We start from the raw sequence: 20,771 nt of genomic DNA, 5'->3' as shown, positions 1-20,771 counted from the left end.
GCATCCACTAGCTCTATGTGTCAGCCGTGATTACATAACTACTTTCTAACGAGTGTTGTTGTTGCATATTCTTGATAAGTGTGTAGTACTGTTTGGATAGAAGCTCCAAGGGTTATTTGTCGTTGGAGTTGGGAAGTTTGCGGTTCTAACTTATGCCTTGCCACAACCAGTGTTGTTGGATGCTTTGCAGACCTGCACACTGATCTGTTAGTACGTTTTACTTTCAAATCAAGTATTGCACATTCACATGTTGGTAATTTTGTGTTGTCGGTTTTACCGTGATTGGGAAGGTTGTTACCTGTGTGATTGGCTTTACCGTGGTTGGAATTGTGGTAATGTGTGTTGATATGTCTGAGATGAAATGCGAAAACGAAACAAAAAGAGTTGATTAGATTAGCTGATGTTTGCGTCGTGTTGTTTAAAGTTATAGTTCTGCCTTGAGAGAAATTTTCAAGAGCAGTAATTCTGACTATGTTATATCTAAGATGAATGTTTTTGGCTACTCTATGATCTGTTTCACAGTTATTTTACCCGTTGTGAGTGAGGTTGTAGGCTGAGCTGTTGATTGCAGCGTAGATTTTCCGGTAGTTTGTTTTGTTGTTTTTTGTGTGGTGACAATGGTAGTTGGTAAAGTTGTCTTGTCGGTGGTTTGTGCAGTAGTTTTTTCCGTCGATATATGCGTTGTTGGTCCTACTGTTGTTCGCAGAGTTGTCTTGTCCGTTGTTAGCCGTGTTGTTTTCCCTGAAATGATATAAATTGCCATTTTTGACTAAATGTTCAAGTATAACGACATCCAATACTCCATACTGTTGTTTGGATTGTGGTGCTTTATTTGGTTGGCTTTACCGTCGTTGGCAAAGGGGTAAAGTGTATCGATTGGTCAGAAATAACATATCAAAATATATGTTTAAAAGAGCGTACCGAGATTGGTCAACTACACCGTGATGCTTTTTGTCTTATCTGTCAATTCACCTTACTTACGAATAAAGTATTGACCATTCATCAGTTGAAATTTTTGTTGTTGGCTTTACTGTAGTGGGGAACGTGGTGAGATTTGGGTTGGCTCTACCTTAGTTGGTATTGTGCTAATGTGTGTAGTTTTGTCTGACATGAGATGCGAAGATATAGAAAAGGGCGTGGTTAGATTATGAATTACACCATGATATTTCAAGTTGTAGTTCAGATTGAGAAGTAATTTTAAGAGCAGTAATCTGATCCTTTTCATATTTGGTGAAGAGTTTGTTGTTTCACCAGTGATATTCACAGTTGTTGACGCTTTGTTGACCTACGCAAATATCTGTTAATACATCTTACTTCCGAATTAAGTATTGCGCATTTACCTGTTGTAATCTTTGTTGTTGGCTTAACCGTAGTTGGGATGGTTGTGACCTTTGTGGTTGGATTTGCGGTGGTTGGAATCGTGGTAACGTGTGTTGTTTTCTCTGAAATATGATGTGAAAATTATGCAGTTAGATTTGTCCATTGCAACATGGTGTTCTTGAAAGGTGTACTTTTGCTTGACAAGACTCTGCAACAGAAGCAATTATTGATTGAATGTAAGTATGCTGCAGCACTCCATTTCGCTACGCTATCATCGATTTCTGTGTAGCTTTAACCGTCGTGAACAGGGTTGTAGGATGTACTGTGGATGGTAACGTAGATTAATTAGTAGTTCTTTGTGTTGTTTTTTGTGTGGTGACAATGGTACTTTGTAGAGTTGTCTTGTCGGTGGTTTGTGCTGTAGTTCTTTCCGTCGAGATGTGTGTCGTAGGAACTATTGTTGTTGGAAGTGTTGTATTTTCTGTTGTACGTCTGGTAGTTTTCTCTGAGATTTTAGAGAAATCGTCATCTGTGACTAAGTACTGTGTTGTTTTGGCGTCAAAAATGTAGATGCGTCCACTAGCTGTATGTGTCAGCCGTGATTACATTACTACTGTCTAACGAGTGTTTTTGTTGCATATTCTTGGTATGTTTGTAGTAATGTTTGGATAGAAGCTCTAAGGGTTATTTGTTGTTGGAGTGGGGAAGTTTGCGGTTATAACGTATGCCTTGCCACAACCAGTGTTGTTGGATGCTTTGCAGACCTGCACACCTATCTGTTAGTACGTTTTACTTTCAAATCAAGTATTGCACATTCACCTGTTGTAATTTGTGTGGTTGGCTTTACCGTAGTTGGGAACGTGGTGAGCTTTGGGTTGGCTCTACCTTAGTTGGTATTGTGCTAATGTGTGTCGTTTTGTCTGACATGAGATGTGAAGATATGGAAAAGGGCGTGGTTAGATTATAAATTACACCATGATATTTAAAGTTGTAGTTCAGATTGAGAAGTAATTTTAAGAGCAGTAATCTGATCCTTTTCATATTTGGTGAAGAGTTTGTTGTTTCACCAGTGATATCCACAGTTGTTGACGCTTTGTTGACCTACGCAAATATCTGTTAATGTTAGGCAACGATGACGTTGAAGAAGTTCATTGCAAGTTCATGCCCGTGGGCTAATTGCAAATACATGATAAAAACATAGGAAAAACATACATGCGTCAGTAAACTGTGTCTGACTTTGCTGTAACAATAGGTTACTGATACTATATACAATTGTTGGCTATATCTAAATTAGCTGGGGTACATCTTACTTCCGAATTAAGTATTGCGCATTTACCTGTTGTAATCTTTGTTGTTGGCTTAACCGTAGTTGGGATGGTTGTGACCTGTGTGGTTGGATTTGCGGTGGTTGGAATCGTGGTAAGGTGTGTTGTTTTCTCTGAAATATGATGTGAAAATTATGCAGTTAGATTTGTCCATTGCAACACGGTGTTCTTGAAAGATGTACTTTTGCTTGACAAGACTCTGCCACAGAAGCAATTATTGATTGAATGGAACTATGCTGCAGCACTCCATTTCGCTACTCTATCATCGATTTCTATGTAGCTTTAACCGTCGTGACCAGGGTTGTAGGATGTACTGCGGATGGTAACGTATATTTATGGGTAGTTCTCTGTGTTGTTTTTTGTGTGGTGACAATGGTACTTTGTAGAGTTGTCTTGTCGGCGCTTTGTGCTGTAGTTCTTTCCGTCGAGATGTGTGTCGTAGGAACTATTGTTGTTGGAAGTGTTGTCTTTTCTGTTGTACGTCTGGTAGTTTCTCTGAGATTTTAGAGAAATCGTCATCCGTGACTAAGTACTGTGTTGTTTTGGTGTCAAAAATATAGATGCGTCCACTAGCTGTATGTGTCAGCCGTGATTACATAACTACTTTCTAACGAGTGTTGTTGTTGCATACTCTTGATAAGTGTGTAGTACTATTTGGATAGAAGCTCCAAGGGTTATTTGTCGTTGGAGTTGGGAAGTTTGCAGTTATAACTTATGCCTTTGCAGTTATAACTTATGCCTTGCCACAACCAGTGTTGTTGGGTGCTTTGCAGACCTGCACACATATCTGTAAGTACGTTTTACTTTCAAATCAAGTATTGAACATTCACCTGTTGTAATTTGTGTTGTCGGTTTTACCGTAGTTGGGAAGGTGGTGACCTGTGTGATTGGCTTTACCGTGGTTGGAATTGTGTTAATGTGTGTTGATATGTCTGAGATGAAATGCGAAAACGAAACAAAAAGGGTTGATTAGATTAGCTAATGTTTGCGTCGTGGTGTTTAAAGTGATAGTTCTGCCTTACGAGAAATTTTTAAGAGCAGTAATTCTGACTTTCTTATATCTAAGATGAATGTATTTGGCTACTCTATGATCTGTTTCACTGGTAATTTACCCGTTGTGAGCAAGGTCGTAGGCTGAGCTGTTGATGGCAGCGTAGATTTTCCGGTAGTTTGTTTTGTTGTTTTTTGTGTGGTGACAATGGTAGTTGGTAAAGTTGTCTTGTCGGTGGTTTGTGCAGTAGTTTTTTCCGTCGATATATGCGTTGTTGGTCCTACTGTTGTTCGCAGAGTTGTCTTGTCCGTTGTTAGCCGTGTTGTTTTCCCTGACATGATATAAATTGCCATTTTTGATTGGTTGGCTTTACCGTCGTTGGCAAAGGGGTAAGGTGTGTCGTTTTGTCAGAAATAACATATCAAAATACATGTTTTAAAGAGCGTAGCTAGATTGGTCAATTACACCGTGATGCTTTTTGTCTTATCTGTCAATTCATCTTACTTACGAATAAAGTAATGAACGTTCATCTGTTGAAATTTTTGTTGTTGGCTTTGCTGTAGTGGGGAACGTGGTGAGCTGTTTGGTTGGTTTTACCGTAGTTGGTTTTGTGCTAATGTGTGTTGTTTTGTCTGACATGAGATGTGAAGATGTAGAAAAGGGCGTGATTAGATTGGAATCTACACCATGATGTTTAACGTTATAGTTCAGATTGAGAAGTAATTTTAAGAGCAGTAATCTAATTCTTTTCATATTGGGCAAAGAGTGCGTTGTTTAACTGGTGACATCCACTGTTGTTGGACTCTTTGTTGACCTACACAGTTGCATACCTATTTGTTTATTTTACTTCCTAATAAAGTATTGCACATTTACCTGTTGTAATCTTTGTTGTTGGCTTGACCGTAGTTGGGATGGTTGTGACCTGTGTGGTTGGATTTGCCGTGGTTGGAATCGTGGTAATGTGTGTTGTTTTCTCTGAGATGGAATGTGAAGATATGGAAAAGGGCGTGGTAAGATTAGACTCTACACCATGATGTTTGAAGTTATAGTTCAGATTGAGAAGTAATTCTAAGAGCAGTAATCTAATTCTTGTCACATTGGGCAAAGAGTGCGTTGTTTCACTAGTGATATCGACCGTTGTTGACGCTTTGTTGACCTACGAAAATATCTGTCAATACATTTTTCTTCCGAATTAAGTATTGCGCATTTACCTGTTGTAATCTTTGTTGTTGGCTTAACCGTAGTTGGGATGGTTGTGACCTGTGTGGTTGGATTTGCCGTGGTTGGAATCGTGGTAAGGTGTGTTGTTTTCTCTGAAATATGATGTAAAAATTGTGCAGTTAGATTTGTCCATTGCAATTAACATGGTGTATTTGAAAGGTGTACTTTTGCTTGACAAGACTCTTCAACACAAGCAATTATTGATTGAATGGAACTATGCTGCAGCACTCCATTTCGCTACTCTATCATCGATTTCTATGTAGCTTTACCCGTCGTGACCAGGGTTGTGGGATGTACGGTGGATGGTAACGTATATTTATGGGTAGTTCTCTGTGGGTTTTTTAATGCGGTGACAATGGTAGTTTGTAGAATTGTCTTGTTGGCGCTTTGTGCTGTGGTTCTTTCCGTCGAGATTTGTGGCGTAGGAACTATTGTAGTTGGAAGTGTTGTCTTTTCTGTTGTACCTCTGGTAGTTTTCTCTGAGATCTTAGAGAAATCGTTATCTGTGACTAAGTACTGTGTTGGTTTGGCGTCAAAAATGTAGATGCGTCCACTAGCTGTATGTGTCAGCCGTGGTTACATAACTACTTTCTAACGAGTGTTGTTGTTGCATATTCTTGATAAGTGTGTAGTACTGTTTGGATAGAAGCTCCAATGGTTATTTGTCGTTGGAGTGGGGAAGTTTGCGGTTATAACTTATGCCTTTGCAGTTATAACTTATGCTTTGCCACAACCAGTGTTGTTGGATTCTTTGCAGACCTGCACACTTATCTGTTAGTACGTTTTACTTTCAAATCAAGTATTGCACATTCACCTGTTGTAATTTGTGTTGTCGGTTTTACCGTAGTTGGGAAGGTGGTGACCTGTGTGATTGGCTTTACCGTGGTTGGAATTGTGGTAATGTGTGTTGATATGTCTGAGATGAAATGCGAAAACGAAACAAAAAGGGTTGATTAGATTAGCTAATTTTTGCGTTTTGGTGTTTAAAGTTATAGTTCTCCCTGCCAAAAAAATTTTAAGAGCAGTAATTTTCAAGAGTTCCACGACCTCATGTCTCCATGAACAATTCTAGTCATGCAAATGACTTACACATTTGCATAATATATGCTTGGTCATAAACACCTTTATCTAACTTACACATGTTGCAATATTGACAGTCCTATAATTTTCCAATTAGATGAATTAGTGTTTTTGCATTGATTATGCAAATTAGGAATTTATTCGCATAATTGGTATCTGTTGATGCTCCACTTTCCTTACACTACATATATTTCGTGTATTTGAGTCTGATAATGGAAAAGACTGCAAACATAGATATTCCTCATTAGCTATGCAAATTAAGTTACAATTAGCATAATTTGCACTTCATTGTGTAGATCTCTGTCTAAGCTACGTGCATACTAAATATCATGGAAATCCGTTGTTCCTTTGTTCAGTTATTCTCTTTAGAAGATTTTCACAAAAACGCCTCTGGAGTTCCAGAGGAAGCTACTAGGGGGCCCAGACCTACACCACTTCTTTATTACATCACAAGCTGTCTGCCACCTAAAAATCAAGACCACAGCACGTCCAGGTCAACAGATACAAAAATTGAAGTTATGATGCAGTACCAAGGTCACATACCAGAGGACCCAAAATCGACGGTCGTCGGATGCAGTGTTGTCGGGATGGTGGTTGGGGCGGAAGTGGTCTTTTCTTGATGGTATTCACCTTATGAGGATTGAGAAAGGGATAACGTTTAATAAATAATGAATTGTCTGCCTACAGACAAAAGTTTCTATTCCTTTAGATATGGTATAGAATTACAGATGTTTGGTTTTGCTTGTGGAGTAATAGAGGGATAGACGATTATTTACTGTACACGTATTGGTCTGAATCGATGTTGTAGAAATTTGCAGTCAGATGTCCAGCAGTTCCATGTCAGGAAATGAAGACACTGATTTAAAGTTTCAAAAGCACGGACAAACAATGTCAACGGAAAATGTATAACTGGTTGATTGAAAGAAAATAATTAAAAAGACTTTCCTACCGAGCATACAGGCGTAGTGCTTTTGCGTCAAACAGTCATGAACTTTCAGCTTATTATCTGTCGTTGACAAGATAACACAGTCCTCGTCTTCTTTGTTGGTGAAATTTGGGTGGCCACCGCGCCAGTCTTCTTCGTGGACTTCCAATTCATCACCGTCGCCCCAGATGAACACGCCTTCCGTTTCCTGTGAATTTTAAGGATTAAGATCATAATGTCACTGGATATGGAGCTGTCATTTCTTGAATGCAACATTTTTCATAATCATCGTTTGAAAACCAATGTGATGATTTCTCAAAATCATCTGTTTGAAAATGACCATAATGACTTTACATATCAAAGACTCTTTGACCCGTAATTTCTCTATGGATTCTACTTACCCGGTCAGAAAGGTAGAGCCAGGAGGACTCCAAACTTTCGTTACTCATGAACTCACTCACAAAGTGGTGAGCGTCCTCAACTTCAGGCTGAAACAACCTGGACCCAGAACACTCACACTTATCAATGGCATCATTGAAAGTTGCGTCTTGCTGCTCAAAGAAGTAGCAGACGTTGTATCCTTCGTGAAGTTTCCATTCTGTCGGGCATTCTTCGGAGTAAAACATAACATTTGATTTAAGTACAAGATATGTATATATAAAACCGTTCATAAAATATGCTGAAAACGTCACAACATGGAACGAAGGAGAATACGTCAGGTGATGTTGCCAACATTAGAATAATACAAAAATTAAAGGTGTGGAAAGCTGGAGAAGAGATACCATACAGTAATATTGAATTCGATTGCCTTTGATAGTAATCTAGCTTAGGCAAAGGAAGCGAGATCATTTAGGTTTGCTTACGTGCTTGACATACGAAGCTATGTCGGTTTTCGCAATCAGTTGGAGTCCATTGGTAAGAGGCTGCCGTTTCAATCATTACGCAATCATTAGCATCAATGTTAATGGTGCTGATGTCTGATTTCCAATTTGTATAATCAGTGGCGTCCAGCGTAGAGTTATCACCCCAGACAAAAGTACCCTCAGTGTCCCGATCATCTGCAGCGTAAATAAAAACAATGTAGCATATTTCATATACGACCTTTAGAATTTTTGTATTTACATCAACTAGCGATTATGTAAGCACGAATAGGTTAACCAAATCGTTGATAGAAGGACGGCTCGAAGAAAAAATAACCACGATAAGTACAATCCTCAGAGATTCTTTGTGATGTCATGTTCCTATAAGATCACAGCAAGTAAATTTTGTAGCTGACATCCTCGCGAGCCTCTGTAGGCTCTAAATCTAATCATTGCGAGCGCAAAAAGAAAAAGGCCGAGCCAAAAGCAAGATAACAAATTCATTATCATTAATAACCTTGTAACACGAACCAAAACGATAAACCACACAAATAAGATACGTCTATTCCTTATTGAATAATGCATTAAGTAACACATGTGTCAACATTAAAATCATGAAACAGAATATAAAGATGATCATTTCTGTGACAGAAAACAAACAACTCCAGGGCACTTCTATAGCAATGCCTGTAGCAGCAAACCGGTATCTTTCAAATTGTTAAATACATTCCCTGACTGCCAATAAATGTACCCATGAATGCAATACAACAGATCACCATATCAAAGTAAATATATATATATATATATATATATATATATATATATATATATATATATATATATATATATATATATATATATATATATATATATATATATACGTAGATGGTGACAATCCTTGATAGCATGACTGTACGCAAACGCAATCTTAAGCCGTCATGAAGCAAAAACAAAACAAGTATGTATGGAAGGAGAGTTTGTTCTATTCGCTCCAATCCTTCTCCAAAGAAGAAAGAACACCATAATATTATGGTCGGAAAACCTTATTCATACTGAGAAATAACTCACCTAATGCAATCCAAGTGTCCTCGTTGGTTAACAGCATCAAGCTTTCTTGAATCCCATCGTCAAAAGGCATTGCAAGGGTTGCATCCATCATCTCGCATAAGTCTTTCGCCTCATCATACGTTGCAGGAACCGTTGAGAATGCCCTATAATACTGCTCGTTGTGCCAATGCCATGGGTTGTCTCGGCAGGTATTGATGGCTGTTGGTCAGGCATTTATAGGGAACTTATTAAGCTGTATTTACGATTGTTTTAAATTCAAACCTATGCACAGCAAGAATCATGGAATCAAGCTATGTTTGTCAGAATTATGAACAAAAAGAGAAAAATGCCGTTATGGTGTCTTGAACATCACTAAGTGTATCAAAAAGAGATTGTTTAAAAATTGATTACTCACGGAGTTCGCAAATATAGAATTTGTTTGTAGCTAAGCAGTTTTCTACGTTCCACTCCAAATCCGATCCATCTCCATTAGCATTGTAGTACACACAGTCGTTTGCTCCCGTGTTGGCGGGGTCTGCTGACCATTTTAGGAACGCTCCGAGTGGATCACCGTTGATGTAGGTGAAAGTCCCTTCAGTGGTTTCGAACACTCCGTTATCTGGGAATACAATGATGACATGTGTATATACATGCAGCTTTATATTGAATAAAGGTTATTGATGAATAACTAAGCTTTGACAAAACTGTCATACTAGTTCGTTACTACATTGACCTTCAGTTCAGTTTGTCAGTACTTTAATCGGAATGACGGGTCCATCAGACCTTTTCAGCTGATTATCAACCTATACTTCAGATTAGTGTAAATAAACCCTTTTCAAGTGGCACCAGCAGCAATTGCCAGTGATATCTGATCCGCTTTTGATAGTAGACATTTATCAAACACTGTATAGATGGCAGTTAAGGTATCTTCATTTTTTTCGCTCAGTGTTTGTTGTAGATTTCAATCCCATGACGACTAGTGCCTACCTGTTATTCCGATCCAAAACTGACCGAAGCCGAACCCGCTGGCCAAAAGTTTCAAGAAGTCGTGTTCTACTTGGGACTTTGGCATTGCTAATGTGGCCCCGTCAGATTCACACACAAGCGCCGCGTGAATCGCCGAACGAGGTTCCTGATGGGCCTTGTAGCACTGTGTCCCTTCTCCGTTGAAATATCCACTAGGGCAGCCTTACAGAAAAGAAGTTAACATAATCGTTATACTGTTTATTGCTGTCGATGTCACAGGCTTGACAAAGGATTGTGCAAAGTCACACATTGCTAATTCTATGATACACAATGCATATTGGTCATAGATAGAACGAACCATGCAAACATACTCCTAACTAATAGTCAGAAGTACTCCAAACATTACTGATGGCAATCTGCAAGCAATTAAGGAAGTTTTGTAATTCCCAAATTGTCTCAACACTCTTTGTCGTGAATATTTTGGGTTTTACCCCGTGATTTAGCTTTAAGAGTTAAAATGTGCAAACATTTATAAAATGGATGTGACTGAATATGCATTAGTAGAGTTGAATCACTGACATAAATCGTACCTGGGGCACATTCATATGAGCCGAGCGTATTGCTGCACCTTGTTCCACTTTCACAGCTGTAGCTCCCAATAGAGCATTCATTTATATCTGTAAAAGAACCCATCCCCGTGTTAATCAAATGTCACATTAATTTATTTTCTATTCATTCCATAAAGTTAATAATATCTCCAATATAGAACAAAACAACATAGAATAACCTTTAAAGTAAGCAAAAGCAAAATGTTATCGAACGCCTGCCCGCATCGCATCACAAAATCCCTTTTCAATCAGTCTTCCTTATGCTCTTGTCACATTTCCAAACTGGGATCCGACCAGGCTTTTTGTGAGAATGAAAAAACAAACGTGTATATCAATCAAGAAATGTACACAAATCATGCTTATGGGTAATTATTTTAAAACGTCTTAAAGATTTGGCTGCTTTTATATCACACTTCCTTCCAGGAAACAGCCCAGCCGAAGACCGGTTTGGAAATGTTACCCATGCATTACTTTACTTTGGTAGCGAGTTTGGCCCATCCTTAAGTGTGAGATACTCAGTACATGAGTATAAGTACGGACGGACGAACAGAAAAAAAATTACACGATTATTACTTTACTATAGGTTCTCACCTTCACAAAAAGTTCCATCTCCCGTGAAACCACTGTTGCAAGCACAGTACCATCCATCGTCCCATCTCGAAATACATGTGGCATTAGGGTGGCAGTTGTGCACAACAGTGTCATTGCAGCTTACCAAGACCGTGAGTGCTGCGACAAGGAAATTTTACTGATTTAAATTTGTCAGAAATATTTATAGGAAAACTTTCGCAACTGGTATATACAAAATTGTTTTTGTTAGTTGTAGCGGAAAGATTATTGATTCAGGGCTTTTCATGTGGAGACACTTAGCTTAAATGTAAAATACATCCAGGGGAATTGAGCGCCTTACACTGAAGACAATCCTCATTGAACATTTAGAGAAACTATGTATTTACCACCTCGGTTGAAAGAGCACAAAATTGCTAAATCCATACCTTTCTGCCCAGTAGCGGTCTGGTCTACATAGTCACTTCCGACTGTGTTTCCTTCTAGGCTGTCTACCAAAGCTATTAGAGCTGCCTCTTCGTCCATGTGTACGTCAACCTCAACTATAGGAGTCACGCTCCCCTCCCTGGGTAACAAGTTTACAAAAGAAGCATGGCATGATTATCACAACAAGCAGCAGTTTGGCTGCAAATCATATTTGCATCATTTCTGTTCCATCGTACAGTATTATCACCGATTTGGATAAATGTGGCGTACTTAGAATGTGGCACATCGTATATGTCCAAACACTCTGTTGAGCTCAATGTTGTGGTAATAGATCTAGACATCTAGATACAGGATTGATAAAGATGTATTTTCTACTTACCGCAGTTCGGTGACAGTGACGTTTCGTATCCTGTCTGCCGGGATTGATGCTTCGAACAACTGAAGTAGCTGTAACAACCATGGACAGGTTATCATTGATCCATACCGTTCGTACCCAAGGTTTAGTTATTTAGGCCACAGCAAGTAATTTTTAAGGATGACATCAGCACGCTCATAAATTTTCGCCTGATTTCGAAAAAAAAACAAGAAGTTGTATTGCCCTCCGACGGTTGTCAACATGCCAAAAATTGGCAAATATGTCGTAAACGTTGACAGTCTAAGGTGTTTCATTGTATATGAATATCACAGTTATCGAAAAGAGTAGGGGTCCTTTCCGGTGTAAGTGGATCATATAAATCTATCCGCATATGCAGCTTGTACTCTTCAGTACAAACCTGGTGTGTTACGCCTTGAGGTAGTTTACCGGGTATGCGATACAAAGAAACAAGGACAGTTTAATGTTGGCAGTCAAAGGTGTTTCTTTGCACATGAATACCCAGTGTAGTTCCTGCCCATGATGGTATGACAAGCAGTTTTCTGCATTTAATATTTGTTCTAGCAACGACATTATATAATAATGCCCTTGGTTCTAGTTAATTGAGCTTGGTTCTAGTTAATTGAGCTGTATACGCAAGGTGTTTTATCGCTAATGCATACCCAGTGTAGTTACTTCAGATGATGGTACAACAAGTTCTTTTCTGCATGTGTTGTAGTTAGACTTAAGAGATGTATACACATCTACAAGGACATGTTTACTGTTGAATTAAGTTTTTATATTATATATGAAACCTCATTGGTTGAATACAGGTATAAAAGACCTGTTGGTCATGATATCATATTTTGTCGCCTCAAATCTTGTTTAACAAGGTATATGATCTCAAAATGTGAAAATATAGGAATTTTGTTTTTATTGCCCGCCTCAATTTTTTCGCCCTATCTCATTAGTTTTGGATTCTGCGGAGGATGTCATCCATAAAATTTACTTGCTGTGGCCTTATGTTTAAATACATGATTCTGCATTCTAGCTCGCATTTGTCAAATTTTGTTTCTTGTTTGGGAGTTTTGAAGCCACTTTGATCAAGAAAATGTTTTAGCACCAGTAATGAAACTACAACCATTTGTGATTCATTCGCGATTCATTCAACAATACCATCAACGGCATCATTTTATTCTTACTTCGATACATGTAGAACCTTCGTTTTAAAGTGCGACCTGGTCTCAACAAAGCGGGGGAGTGTAAAGGGAAGTAACCATCTCGGGGGAAACAGTACTAGGGAACAAAAGCACCTCTGCAAGTTCCATTACGATCCCTGATATCAGCATGATAATGATTTATCCACTACATGTATACACTTGACCATACATGCGTACATAATACGCAACTACTTAGTTTAAGTACCTCACTGGCGAAGTCCAGTTTGAAGGTGTCGATGCTGCTCTGTGTCACTGTAACGGTGGCATAGTCCAGGTTTGACAGCCGAAATGCCAGGTTCACGATGATGAATGCTGATAAAAGAAACATGAAGTAAAGACATGAAGTTAAGAATGTCATTTGTGCACGGTGATGCCATATTGTATGGATTGCTATTGGCGATATGGCAAGATCATTCTTTTAGCGTACTTGACGTTTTCGCTTCCTTGAAGGTAACATTGTACACGTTTCGTTCCATTGGTATTCTTTATCCAGGTAAGGAATGGTTATCAGTAAATACGTGTGAAAATGTCATGAAAGTAGACTAGCTTTCAGCGAGGAAAAATGTTCTGGCTTTTATGTGACATTGCTTAGTTAAAAAGATTCTGGCTTTTATGTGACATTGTTTAGTTAAAAAGATTCACACCAGACAGATCATCAGCTATATATAAAATCAAATCTACGTGATATTGGCTGAGAGAAGTAAAGAAAAAAAGTGCCTGTTAAAAAGTATAGCTGAAGGTTTCCGTTAGTGAGCAAGGTACCATTTCAAACACCATATGTGTACTGTCAGCAGCAAAACCCGTTGAGGTAATTAGTCGTCGTAGGAGTGATGAGTAATAAAGTTTCCGAATTTCTCGGCGAAACACAATATCTATTATTACCATCATTGCAGTTGAAGCCATCACCGGAGAAACCAGTCCGACACGTGCAGGTGTAGGATCCATAGGTGTTAGTGCAGTTGGCGTTGACGTCACACGGGGACAACTGGCATTCGTCTTGGTCTTCAAGACAACACAAAAGATAATAGTCGGTGAATTTTGCACTCTCTTTCCCGTGTGTAAACATTGGTAATGACACAGAAAACATTGCAATAAAGGTTAGGCTGTACTACGTTACATACATAAACTGTTGCATGCGTTTTTGTCATTTTACATTGTTTTTTTATTCAGTAGCAACACTGCGGTTTCCAATACCCTGCCCAGCAGGGCTTGATTTGCAAATGCGCCGCGCGTCAGTGTGAGTGCTAGGGGAAACTTGCCAAGCGTCTCCACATTTATTCGCCAACTAGTTCCCGCCCAGTGAGAGGGGGGCTTAAAAATCATACTTTTTAAAATCGATGAATGAGTCACGTCGTTAGGTTTTCAATTATAGAATCCAAAATATCTGGGATGCCACCTAGTATGACCTCGAAGTACTAACTATGGGACATGTGGATTGTTAACTTGTGCATTTTCTACTTTTCGTAGGTTTTCACAGGAACTACTGATGCCGAATATGACAAAGCGTAGCAACAGTGAAATTTTCTGGCGCTAGGCATGTGCTGTCTTAATACTAGCTGTGCTGTAAAACTGAATGTATATTGAACATACCATCGCAAGTGAACCCATCACCACTTAAACCAAGATGACACTGGCAGGTGAAAGATCCGAAGGTGTTCGTGCAGTCGGCGTTAACATCACACGGCGAAGACAGGCATTCGTCAACATCTGTGATGTAAAATAAAGATGAGAACATGAGCAAATTTTTAACAAAAAACAATGGTATTTGTTTCGTGTTGTTGCTGTCATCAAGTACTCGAAGCACAATAAAATGATGGATATCAGTCACAGGAAATCCTTACGACACAAATGTAATATACTCAGTACATAAGTATTAGTATGGACGGACGCCAGAAAATATACGAGATTATCAAATGACATTTTGCTATAGGTTCTCACCTTCACAAAAAGTTCCATTCCCTGTGAAACCACTGTTGCAAATACAGTCCCATCCATCGTCCCAACTCGAAATACATGTGGCATTAGAGTGGCAGTCGTGCACAACAGTGTCATTGCAGCTTAGTAAGACCGCGAGGGCTGTGACAAAGAAAAAATAATTTTAACGATTTGAATTTGCCAGAAACGTTTATAGGATAACTTTTACAACTGATATATAAAACAAAACATTTGTCAGTTGTAGCGGAATGATAATTCAATCAGAGATTTTCATATGGAGAGACCTAGAATACATTCAAGGGAATTTAGCGCCTTACATTGAAGACAATCCTCATTGAACATTTAGAGCAACTATGTATTTACCACCACGGTTGAAAGAGCGCAAAATTGCTTTGTTAAATCCATACCTTTCTGTCCAGTAGCGGTCTGGTCTACATAGTCACTTCCAACTGTGTTTCCTTCCAAGCTTTCCACCAGAGCTATTAGAGCTGCCTCTTCGTCCCTGTGTACGTCAACCTCGACTACAGGAGTCACACTCCCCTCTCTGAGTAACAAGTTCAGAGAAGAATATAATCCATTTCATCGCGTCATTGTCCCAACAAGCAGCAGTTTGGCTGTAAATCATCTTTACATCATTTTTGCCTCATTGTGTAGTACTACCACCCATTTGGATAAATTTGGCGTACTTAGATTAGCATGGCACATCGCATACATATCCAAACACTATGTTAAGCGCAAAGTTTTGGTATTAGATCTAGACATCGTCGTACTTGGAGAACTGATATAGATGTTTTTTCTACTCACCGCAGTTCGATGACAGTGACGTTTAGGATCCTGTCTGCCGGAATAGATGCTATGAACAGCTGAAGTAGCTGTAACAACCATGGACAGGTGATCATTGATTAATATCGTTTGTACACAAGGTTTAGTTATCTATGTTTAAGTACGTTAACTGTACATGATTCTGCATTTTAGCTCGCATTTGTCCAATTTTTGTTTCTTGTTTGGGAGTTTTGGAGCCACTTTGATCAAGAAAACGTTTTAGTACCATTAATGAAACTTCAACCTTTTGTGATAGACCGCCAATCATTCAGCTATGACATAATTGTATCTTTACTTTGATACATTTACATGTAGAACCTTCATTTGAAAGTTCGACCTGGTCTCCCCAAAGTGGGAGTGTGAAAGTAGAATTTAGCATCTCGAAGAAAACAGTACTGGTGAGTAAAAGCATGTCTTCAAGTTCCATTACGATCTCTGATATCAGCATGCGAATGATTTATCCACTGCAGTTGACCATACATGTGTCCATATAGTATGCAATTACTTAGATGAAGTACCTCACTAGCGAAGTCCAGTTTGAAGGTGTCGATGCTGCTCTGCGTCGCCGTGACGTTAGCATAGTCCAGGTTTGACAGCCGAAATGCCAGGTACACGATGGTGAATGCTGATTAAAAGACATAAAGAATATCATGTGTGCATGGTGATGTCATATTGGTATGGATTGCTATTGGCGATATGGTAAGATCATTCTTTTGTCCTACTTAATGTTTTAACTTGCTTGCAGGTAACAATGTATATACTGTGTTTTGTTTCGATCAATTTCAGTGTTTATGCACGGTAAGAAATGGTTATCAGCCAGTTTGTGTTGAAATATCAGACTACAGTTGTGGATTCTTGCTTTAGTGTGACATTGTATGTAATCGCACCAGGCAGATCTCCAGTAACAGAATCAAACCTACCTGGTGTTAGCTCAGAGAAGTAAAGAAAAAAACAAATGACTGGTAAAAAGTGTAGCTGACGGGGCTTTCGTCCGTGAGCAAGATACTATATGTGTACTGTCAGCAACAAAACCCGTCGATGTCAGTCATCGTCGGAGTGATGACTAATGAAGTTTCGAAACACAATGTATTTTATTACCATCACAGCTGAAGCCATCACCGGGGAAACCAGTCCGACACGTGCATGTGTAGGATCCATAGGTGTTAGTGCAGTTGGCGTTGACATCACACGGGGACAACTCGCACTCGTCGTGGTCTTCAAGGCAACACAAAAGAGAATCGTGAGTGGATTTTGCACGCATTCTTCCGTATGAAAATATTGGCAGTGACACAGAAAACATTGCGATAAAGGTTAGGCAGTACTAAGTTACATACATAAACTATGATGGATGCGTTTACGGAAGGATTACAAATAATTGAATTCACACCAATGGTACCAAATGGAATGTTAGAGACGTATTTGACACATTTATAAAGCCCAAAGCCATACAAATCCAGGCATCATATAAATGTTGTTCCGATGACAGTTTAGATGACGATGACGAGCGGCTTACCTTGTTGACAAACAACTGGATGTGTTGACGTGCAGCTTGTGAGGATCCAGTCATAACCTTGCGTGCTGTCCATTGCCACGCAAGGGTCATTTCCGTGGTTATCAGCCACTGATGAAAAACCTACTGGCGTATCGTCACTAACGTACGTATACGAGCCGTCATTATCAAGGTCACCTATTCCAATCCAGGTGGTTTCTGATAAGAAAGATTTTATGTAGTCGTGCTCTTCTTGGCTCTTTGGCTCGGCTACAATCCCACCTTCATCTGTGCAGTATGTCATCGCGGCCAGAGCGTTGCCATCGACCGGGGATGATGTTTTGTAGCAGTAGCCACCATACAGAGAGTAACCAGTACTACACACTACAGGAGATAAGAAAATGCGGCATTATAGTTTATCACTACAGTCAAATGTGCACACATCCATAGCCACTCGTAAGAACCACACTTTTCAAAAGCGATGAATGAGTCACGTCTTTAGGTTTTCAATTATAGAATCCAAAATATATGGGTGCCATCTAGTATTACCTCAAAGTACTAACTATGGGAACTCTGGATTGTTAACTTGTGCATTTTCTTAGGTTTTCACAGGAACTCCCAATGCCGAATATGACATAGCATAGCGTAGGCAGTGAAATTTCCTGGCGCTAGGCATGTGCTGGCTCAATATTAGCTGTGCTGTAAAACTGAATGTATATTGAACATACCGTGGCAGGTGAACCCATCACCATTTAAACCAGGATGACATTGGCAGGTGAAAGATCCGAAGGTGTTCGTGCAGTCGGCGTTAACATCACACGGCGAAGACAGGCATTCGTCAACGTCTGTGATGTAAAATAAAGATGAGCAAATGAGCAAATCGTTAACAAAGAAAGCATTGCTTCGTACTGTTTATATCATCAAGTACTCGAAACATGATGGATATCAATCATACGAAATGACAAGATTACGAGATCGAGAGTACAATGTAGTTAAAATGACATTTTAAAAAACTGTTTGTCTGGTCTGGCCTGTACATTATATTTAATCATGTCAGATTCTCGGGATGCTGCTTACTTTAAAATAATAATCTAGAGTGTGTACATGTATAACAGTAATAGAGCACAGAACAGAACTCGACAACCGCAGACCAGCGTGAGCGTCAATGATTAACAGGCATAGGAATATTCCAACTAGAATATTCCTGTCTGAGAGATTAAAACAGCATAGGAATTCAATGAATGCGAACGTCATGCCCCAGTAAATAGTGTGACGAGGAGTAAGTAAATGATGCGACATGAAACGTCAAATATGATGGTAGTCCAGTGTAGAACTATAAATGTACCCACCTTGCTGGCAAACAACTGGTTTTGAGTCCAGACATGATAACCTCACCCAATCGTAATCTTGAGTGCTGTCCATCATAACACATTCACCACTTCCTGACGACGCAGCCAGTGACACAAAAACTAATGCCGACGAGTCACTGGCGTACTCATACGAGCCATCTACATCGAGGTCAGCTATTCCAATCCAGGTGGACTCAGTCAGCAAAACTTTGATACCGTCGTGCTCCTCTTGGCTTTTTGGTTCGGCTGCGATCGCACCCTGGCCTGTACAGTATCCCAGCGCGTCTATGGCGTTGCTAGGTGTTGGTGATACGCTGTAGCAGTACCCGCCGTGCATAGTATAGCCGGTACTGCACATTTCTACAAGAACGAAAAGATTCATTGAAGTCATCTGAATCAACACTGAGATAGGTTAAGCCCCGGTTACACATAGCCAAACATAGCCTACCGACCTTCCCCCAACCACGTTGGTTCGAAAGCTAGGTCGGCTGTGACCTGGAGGTCTTGAATGAGTTGGCTTGTGGTTGGTTGGTGGTTTGGAGTAAGTCAGCAGTCGAATTTTACCCGTAACCACTGCTGAATCAACTTGTTTTCAACTTACCCATGCCTCACCCCAAAGACATAGACGAATCTCTGCTAACTAATTCCCAACCAAAGCTAGTACTACCAGAACGTGTGCCAACCACCCCCGACCTTCCACACAACCTATACTCAACCCAAAACACTTAAGAGCCATAGAAGACATATTGAACTTTTGATCGAATGTGGTCGCTATCTCAACAACAAATACAAATGGATTATTTCGATTGAAAACGAAAATGACACCTCCAGTGTTTTTGCTACAAATCGTCAAAACAGAGCTGATAAGGTACAGCTACGATGAGATTCTCTCACGTTGGGCTTTATTTTAGTATTCGCATAATAAAAATCAATCTTTGTACATACCCTGGCAGGTGTAGCCGTCACCATAGAAACCAGCTTGACATGCGCAGGTGAAAGATCCGATGGTGTTTGTGCAGATCGCGTTTGCACCGCAAGGCGAACTCAGGCATTCGTCGGGGTCTGTGGTAATTGATAAGCAGATCATATTATGGAGGAAAAAATTATAAAGAGAAACAAGACAAAGCGCTTGGAGGGTGCAAACTTTCGGCGTGTGATGTTTTCTTCCATAAAAACATGCTCTCACAACTAATTCATCATCTTAGGCTTGCGTGGCTTGTTGTTTAGGCAATGTTTTCCTGTCAGTGAGTACCATTTACTTATACTATAAAAATACAGTAACTTAGAAATAAAACAAATGCCTCCTTAAACTATCAACCTACACGGCAGGATTTGCCTCGAGCTCGTGTGAGGTACCAAAAATGCCGGCGGATGACCATACATGGATAACTAAAGAAACTAATTTGCGGACAAGATTTGGAAAAGGTAAAAAACGTTAGTCGATTTAGAACTTTAGACAATAGTTACGTTAAGAAACCTTTGTTCAAACACATCAAAAAACAATCCAAACCTATTTCGCAAACGGCAAACTTTTTATCTGTACAATCTACTGGATTCCACAGGTAATCATCTTCCACATCCATGACAACACAGTCGAGGGCGTCAGTATTGATGACTGACCCCCACGGAGTAAAAGCACCTGCAATGAAGGTAAATAACAAGGTTAGTATATAGTAATACATAGTACTTATGTATGGAACGCATTAGCTTCACTTCACAAACATACTGTTACGATTAGCTCGGCTGCTCTTTGTGAATATCCTGAACACGTCCTAATAGTACCGGTCATGTTGGATTTCAAAACCGCTAGAAATGTGGAATCCTTACACATTTAGAGGTCAAGTATCTCTAAAAGTCTAAGCAAAGCCAAATATCCCAGTATATACGTTTCAGAAATTTGATTACACTGCGATATAGAGGAAAGATGATCTAGCGTTAAAATGATATGATAAACTTAACCTGTGCTGTTAAGACAATTACATGCAGATATCATGATCAGTTACACTGAATGTCCATGCACGTCGGTAGTGACCAATGAGCAAAGATAGAATTTTGGTGTAGCGCAAAAAAAGTTAACGCATCGAATCGACAGTCCTACTCCACTTTTGACCAATTGCTGACGTCAATAAGATCACGTGACCTAGGTAATCGGTCATTTGAATTCTGAGAAAGACTGCAGTAGAATAGTCGAAAGTTCAAGGCTAACATTTGCTTTCGAACAAAGTTTTGTCTCTGTCCTATATATTACATTTGACTAAAGATGGTATC

General features: G+C 39.5%; 2 protein-coding genes and 1 long non-coding RNA gene across 52 annotated transcripts in view; 2 read left to right on the top strand and 1 right to left on the bottom strand.

Annotated features, from left to right (window-relative positions):
• LOC136447475 (uncharacterized) overlaps positions 1-6,890 on the top strand; it is a 162,181-nt gene extending 155,291 nt beyond the window's left edge. Inside the window, exon 16 of the transcript XR_010757726.1 lies at positions 6,294-6,890. The gene's annotated coding sequence lies outside the window, so the exon portion shown is untranslated. The remainder of the gene's footprint in view (positions 1-6,293) is intronic.
• The window catches only part of LOC136447472 (mucin-3B-like), a 180,292-nt gene that overhangs the window by 144,865 nt on the left and 14,656 nt on the right, over positions 1-20,771 (bottom strand). For 49 of the 50 annotated variants that reach the window (XM_066446394.1, XM_066446395.1, XM_066446396.1 and 46 more), the window contains exons 5-34: positions 20,014-20,142; positions 19,449-19,565; positions 18,504-18,863; positions 17,883-17,999; positions 17,179-17,538; positions 16,764-16,880; positions 16,184-16,290; positions 15,648-15,715; positions 15,251-15,387; positions 14,847-14,984; positions 14,499-14,615; positions 13,791-13,910; positions 13,114-13,220; positions 11,716-11,783; positions 11,339-11,475; positions 10,935-11,072; positions 10,326-10,412; positions 9,757-9,957; positions 9,185-9,388; positions 8,791-8,988; positions 7,726-7,920; positions 7,264-7,472; positions 6,887-7,070; positions 6,481-6,567; positions 4,848-4,949; positions 4,510-4,611; positions 3,758-3,967; positions 2,657-2,758; positions 1,341-1,442; positions 532-741 (exon numbers count right to left, since the gene is read on the bottom strand). In XM_066446394.1, the coding sequence (XP_066302491.1) occupies positions 532-741; positions 1,341-1,442; positions 2,657-2,758; positions 3,758-3,967; positions 4,510-4,611; positions 4,848-4,949; positions 6,481-6,567; positions 6,887-7,070; positions 7,264-7,472; positions 7,726-7,920; positions 8,791-8,988; positions 9,185-9,388; positions 9,757-9,957; positions 10,326-10,412; positions 10,935-11,072; positions 11,339-11,475; positions 11,716-11,783; positions 13,114-13,220; positions 13,791-13,910; positions 14,499-14,615; positions 14,847-14,984; positions 15,251-15,387; positions 15,648-15,715; positions 16,184-16,290; positions 16,764-16,880; positions 17,179-17,538; positions 17,883-17,999; positions 18,504-18,863; positions 19,449-19,565; positions 20,014-20,142 (4,530 nt within the window). The remainder of the gene's footprint in view (positions 1-531; positions 742-1,340; positions 1,443-2,656; positions 2,759-3,757; positions 3,968-4,509; positions 4,612-4,847; positions 4,950-6,480; positions 6,568-6,886; positions 7,071-7,263; positions 7,473-7,725; positions 7,921-8,790; positions 8,989-9,184; positions 9,389-9,756; positions 9,958-10,325; positions 10,413-10,934; positions 11,073-11,338; positions 11,476-11,715; positions 11,784-13,113; positions 13,221-13,790; positions 13,911-14,498; positions 14,616-14,846; positions 14,985-15,250; positions 15,388-15,647; positions 15,716-16,183; positions 16,291-16,763; positions 16,881-17,178; positions 17,539-17,882; positions 18,000-18,503; positions 18,864-19,448; positions 19,566-20,013; positions 20,143-20,771) is intronic. The other variant, XM_066446422.1, reaches the window with a different exon arrangement.
• Positions 15,884-20,144, top strand: LOC136447488 (uncharacterized). The gene is made up of 3 exons (XR_010757731.1): positions 15,884-16,063; positions 16,772-16,905; positions 20,066-20,144. It is a non-coding gene; the product is annotated as an uncharacterized lncRNA (long non-coding RNA).

The sequence above is a fragment of the Branchiostoma lanceolatum genome, chromosome 13 (assembly GCF_035083965.1).
Source record: "Branchiostoma lanceolatum isolate klBraLanc5 chromosome 13, klBraLanc5.hap2, whole genome shotgun sequence".
Lineage (NCBI taxonomy): Eukaryota > Metazoa > Chordata > Leptocardii > Amphioxiformes > Branchiostomatidae > Branchiostoma > Branchiostoma lanceolatum.
This window is presented reverse-complemented; position numbering and strand designations above follow the sequence as displayed.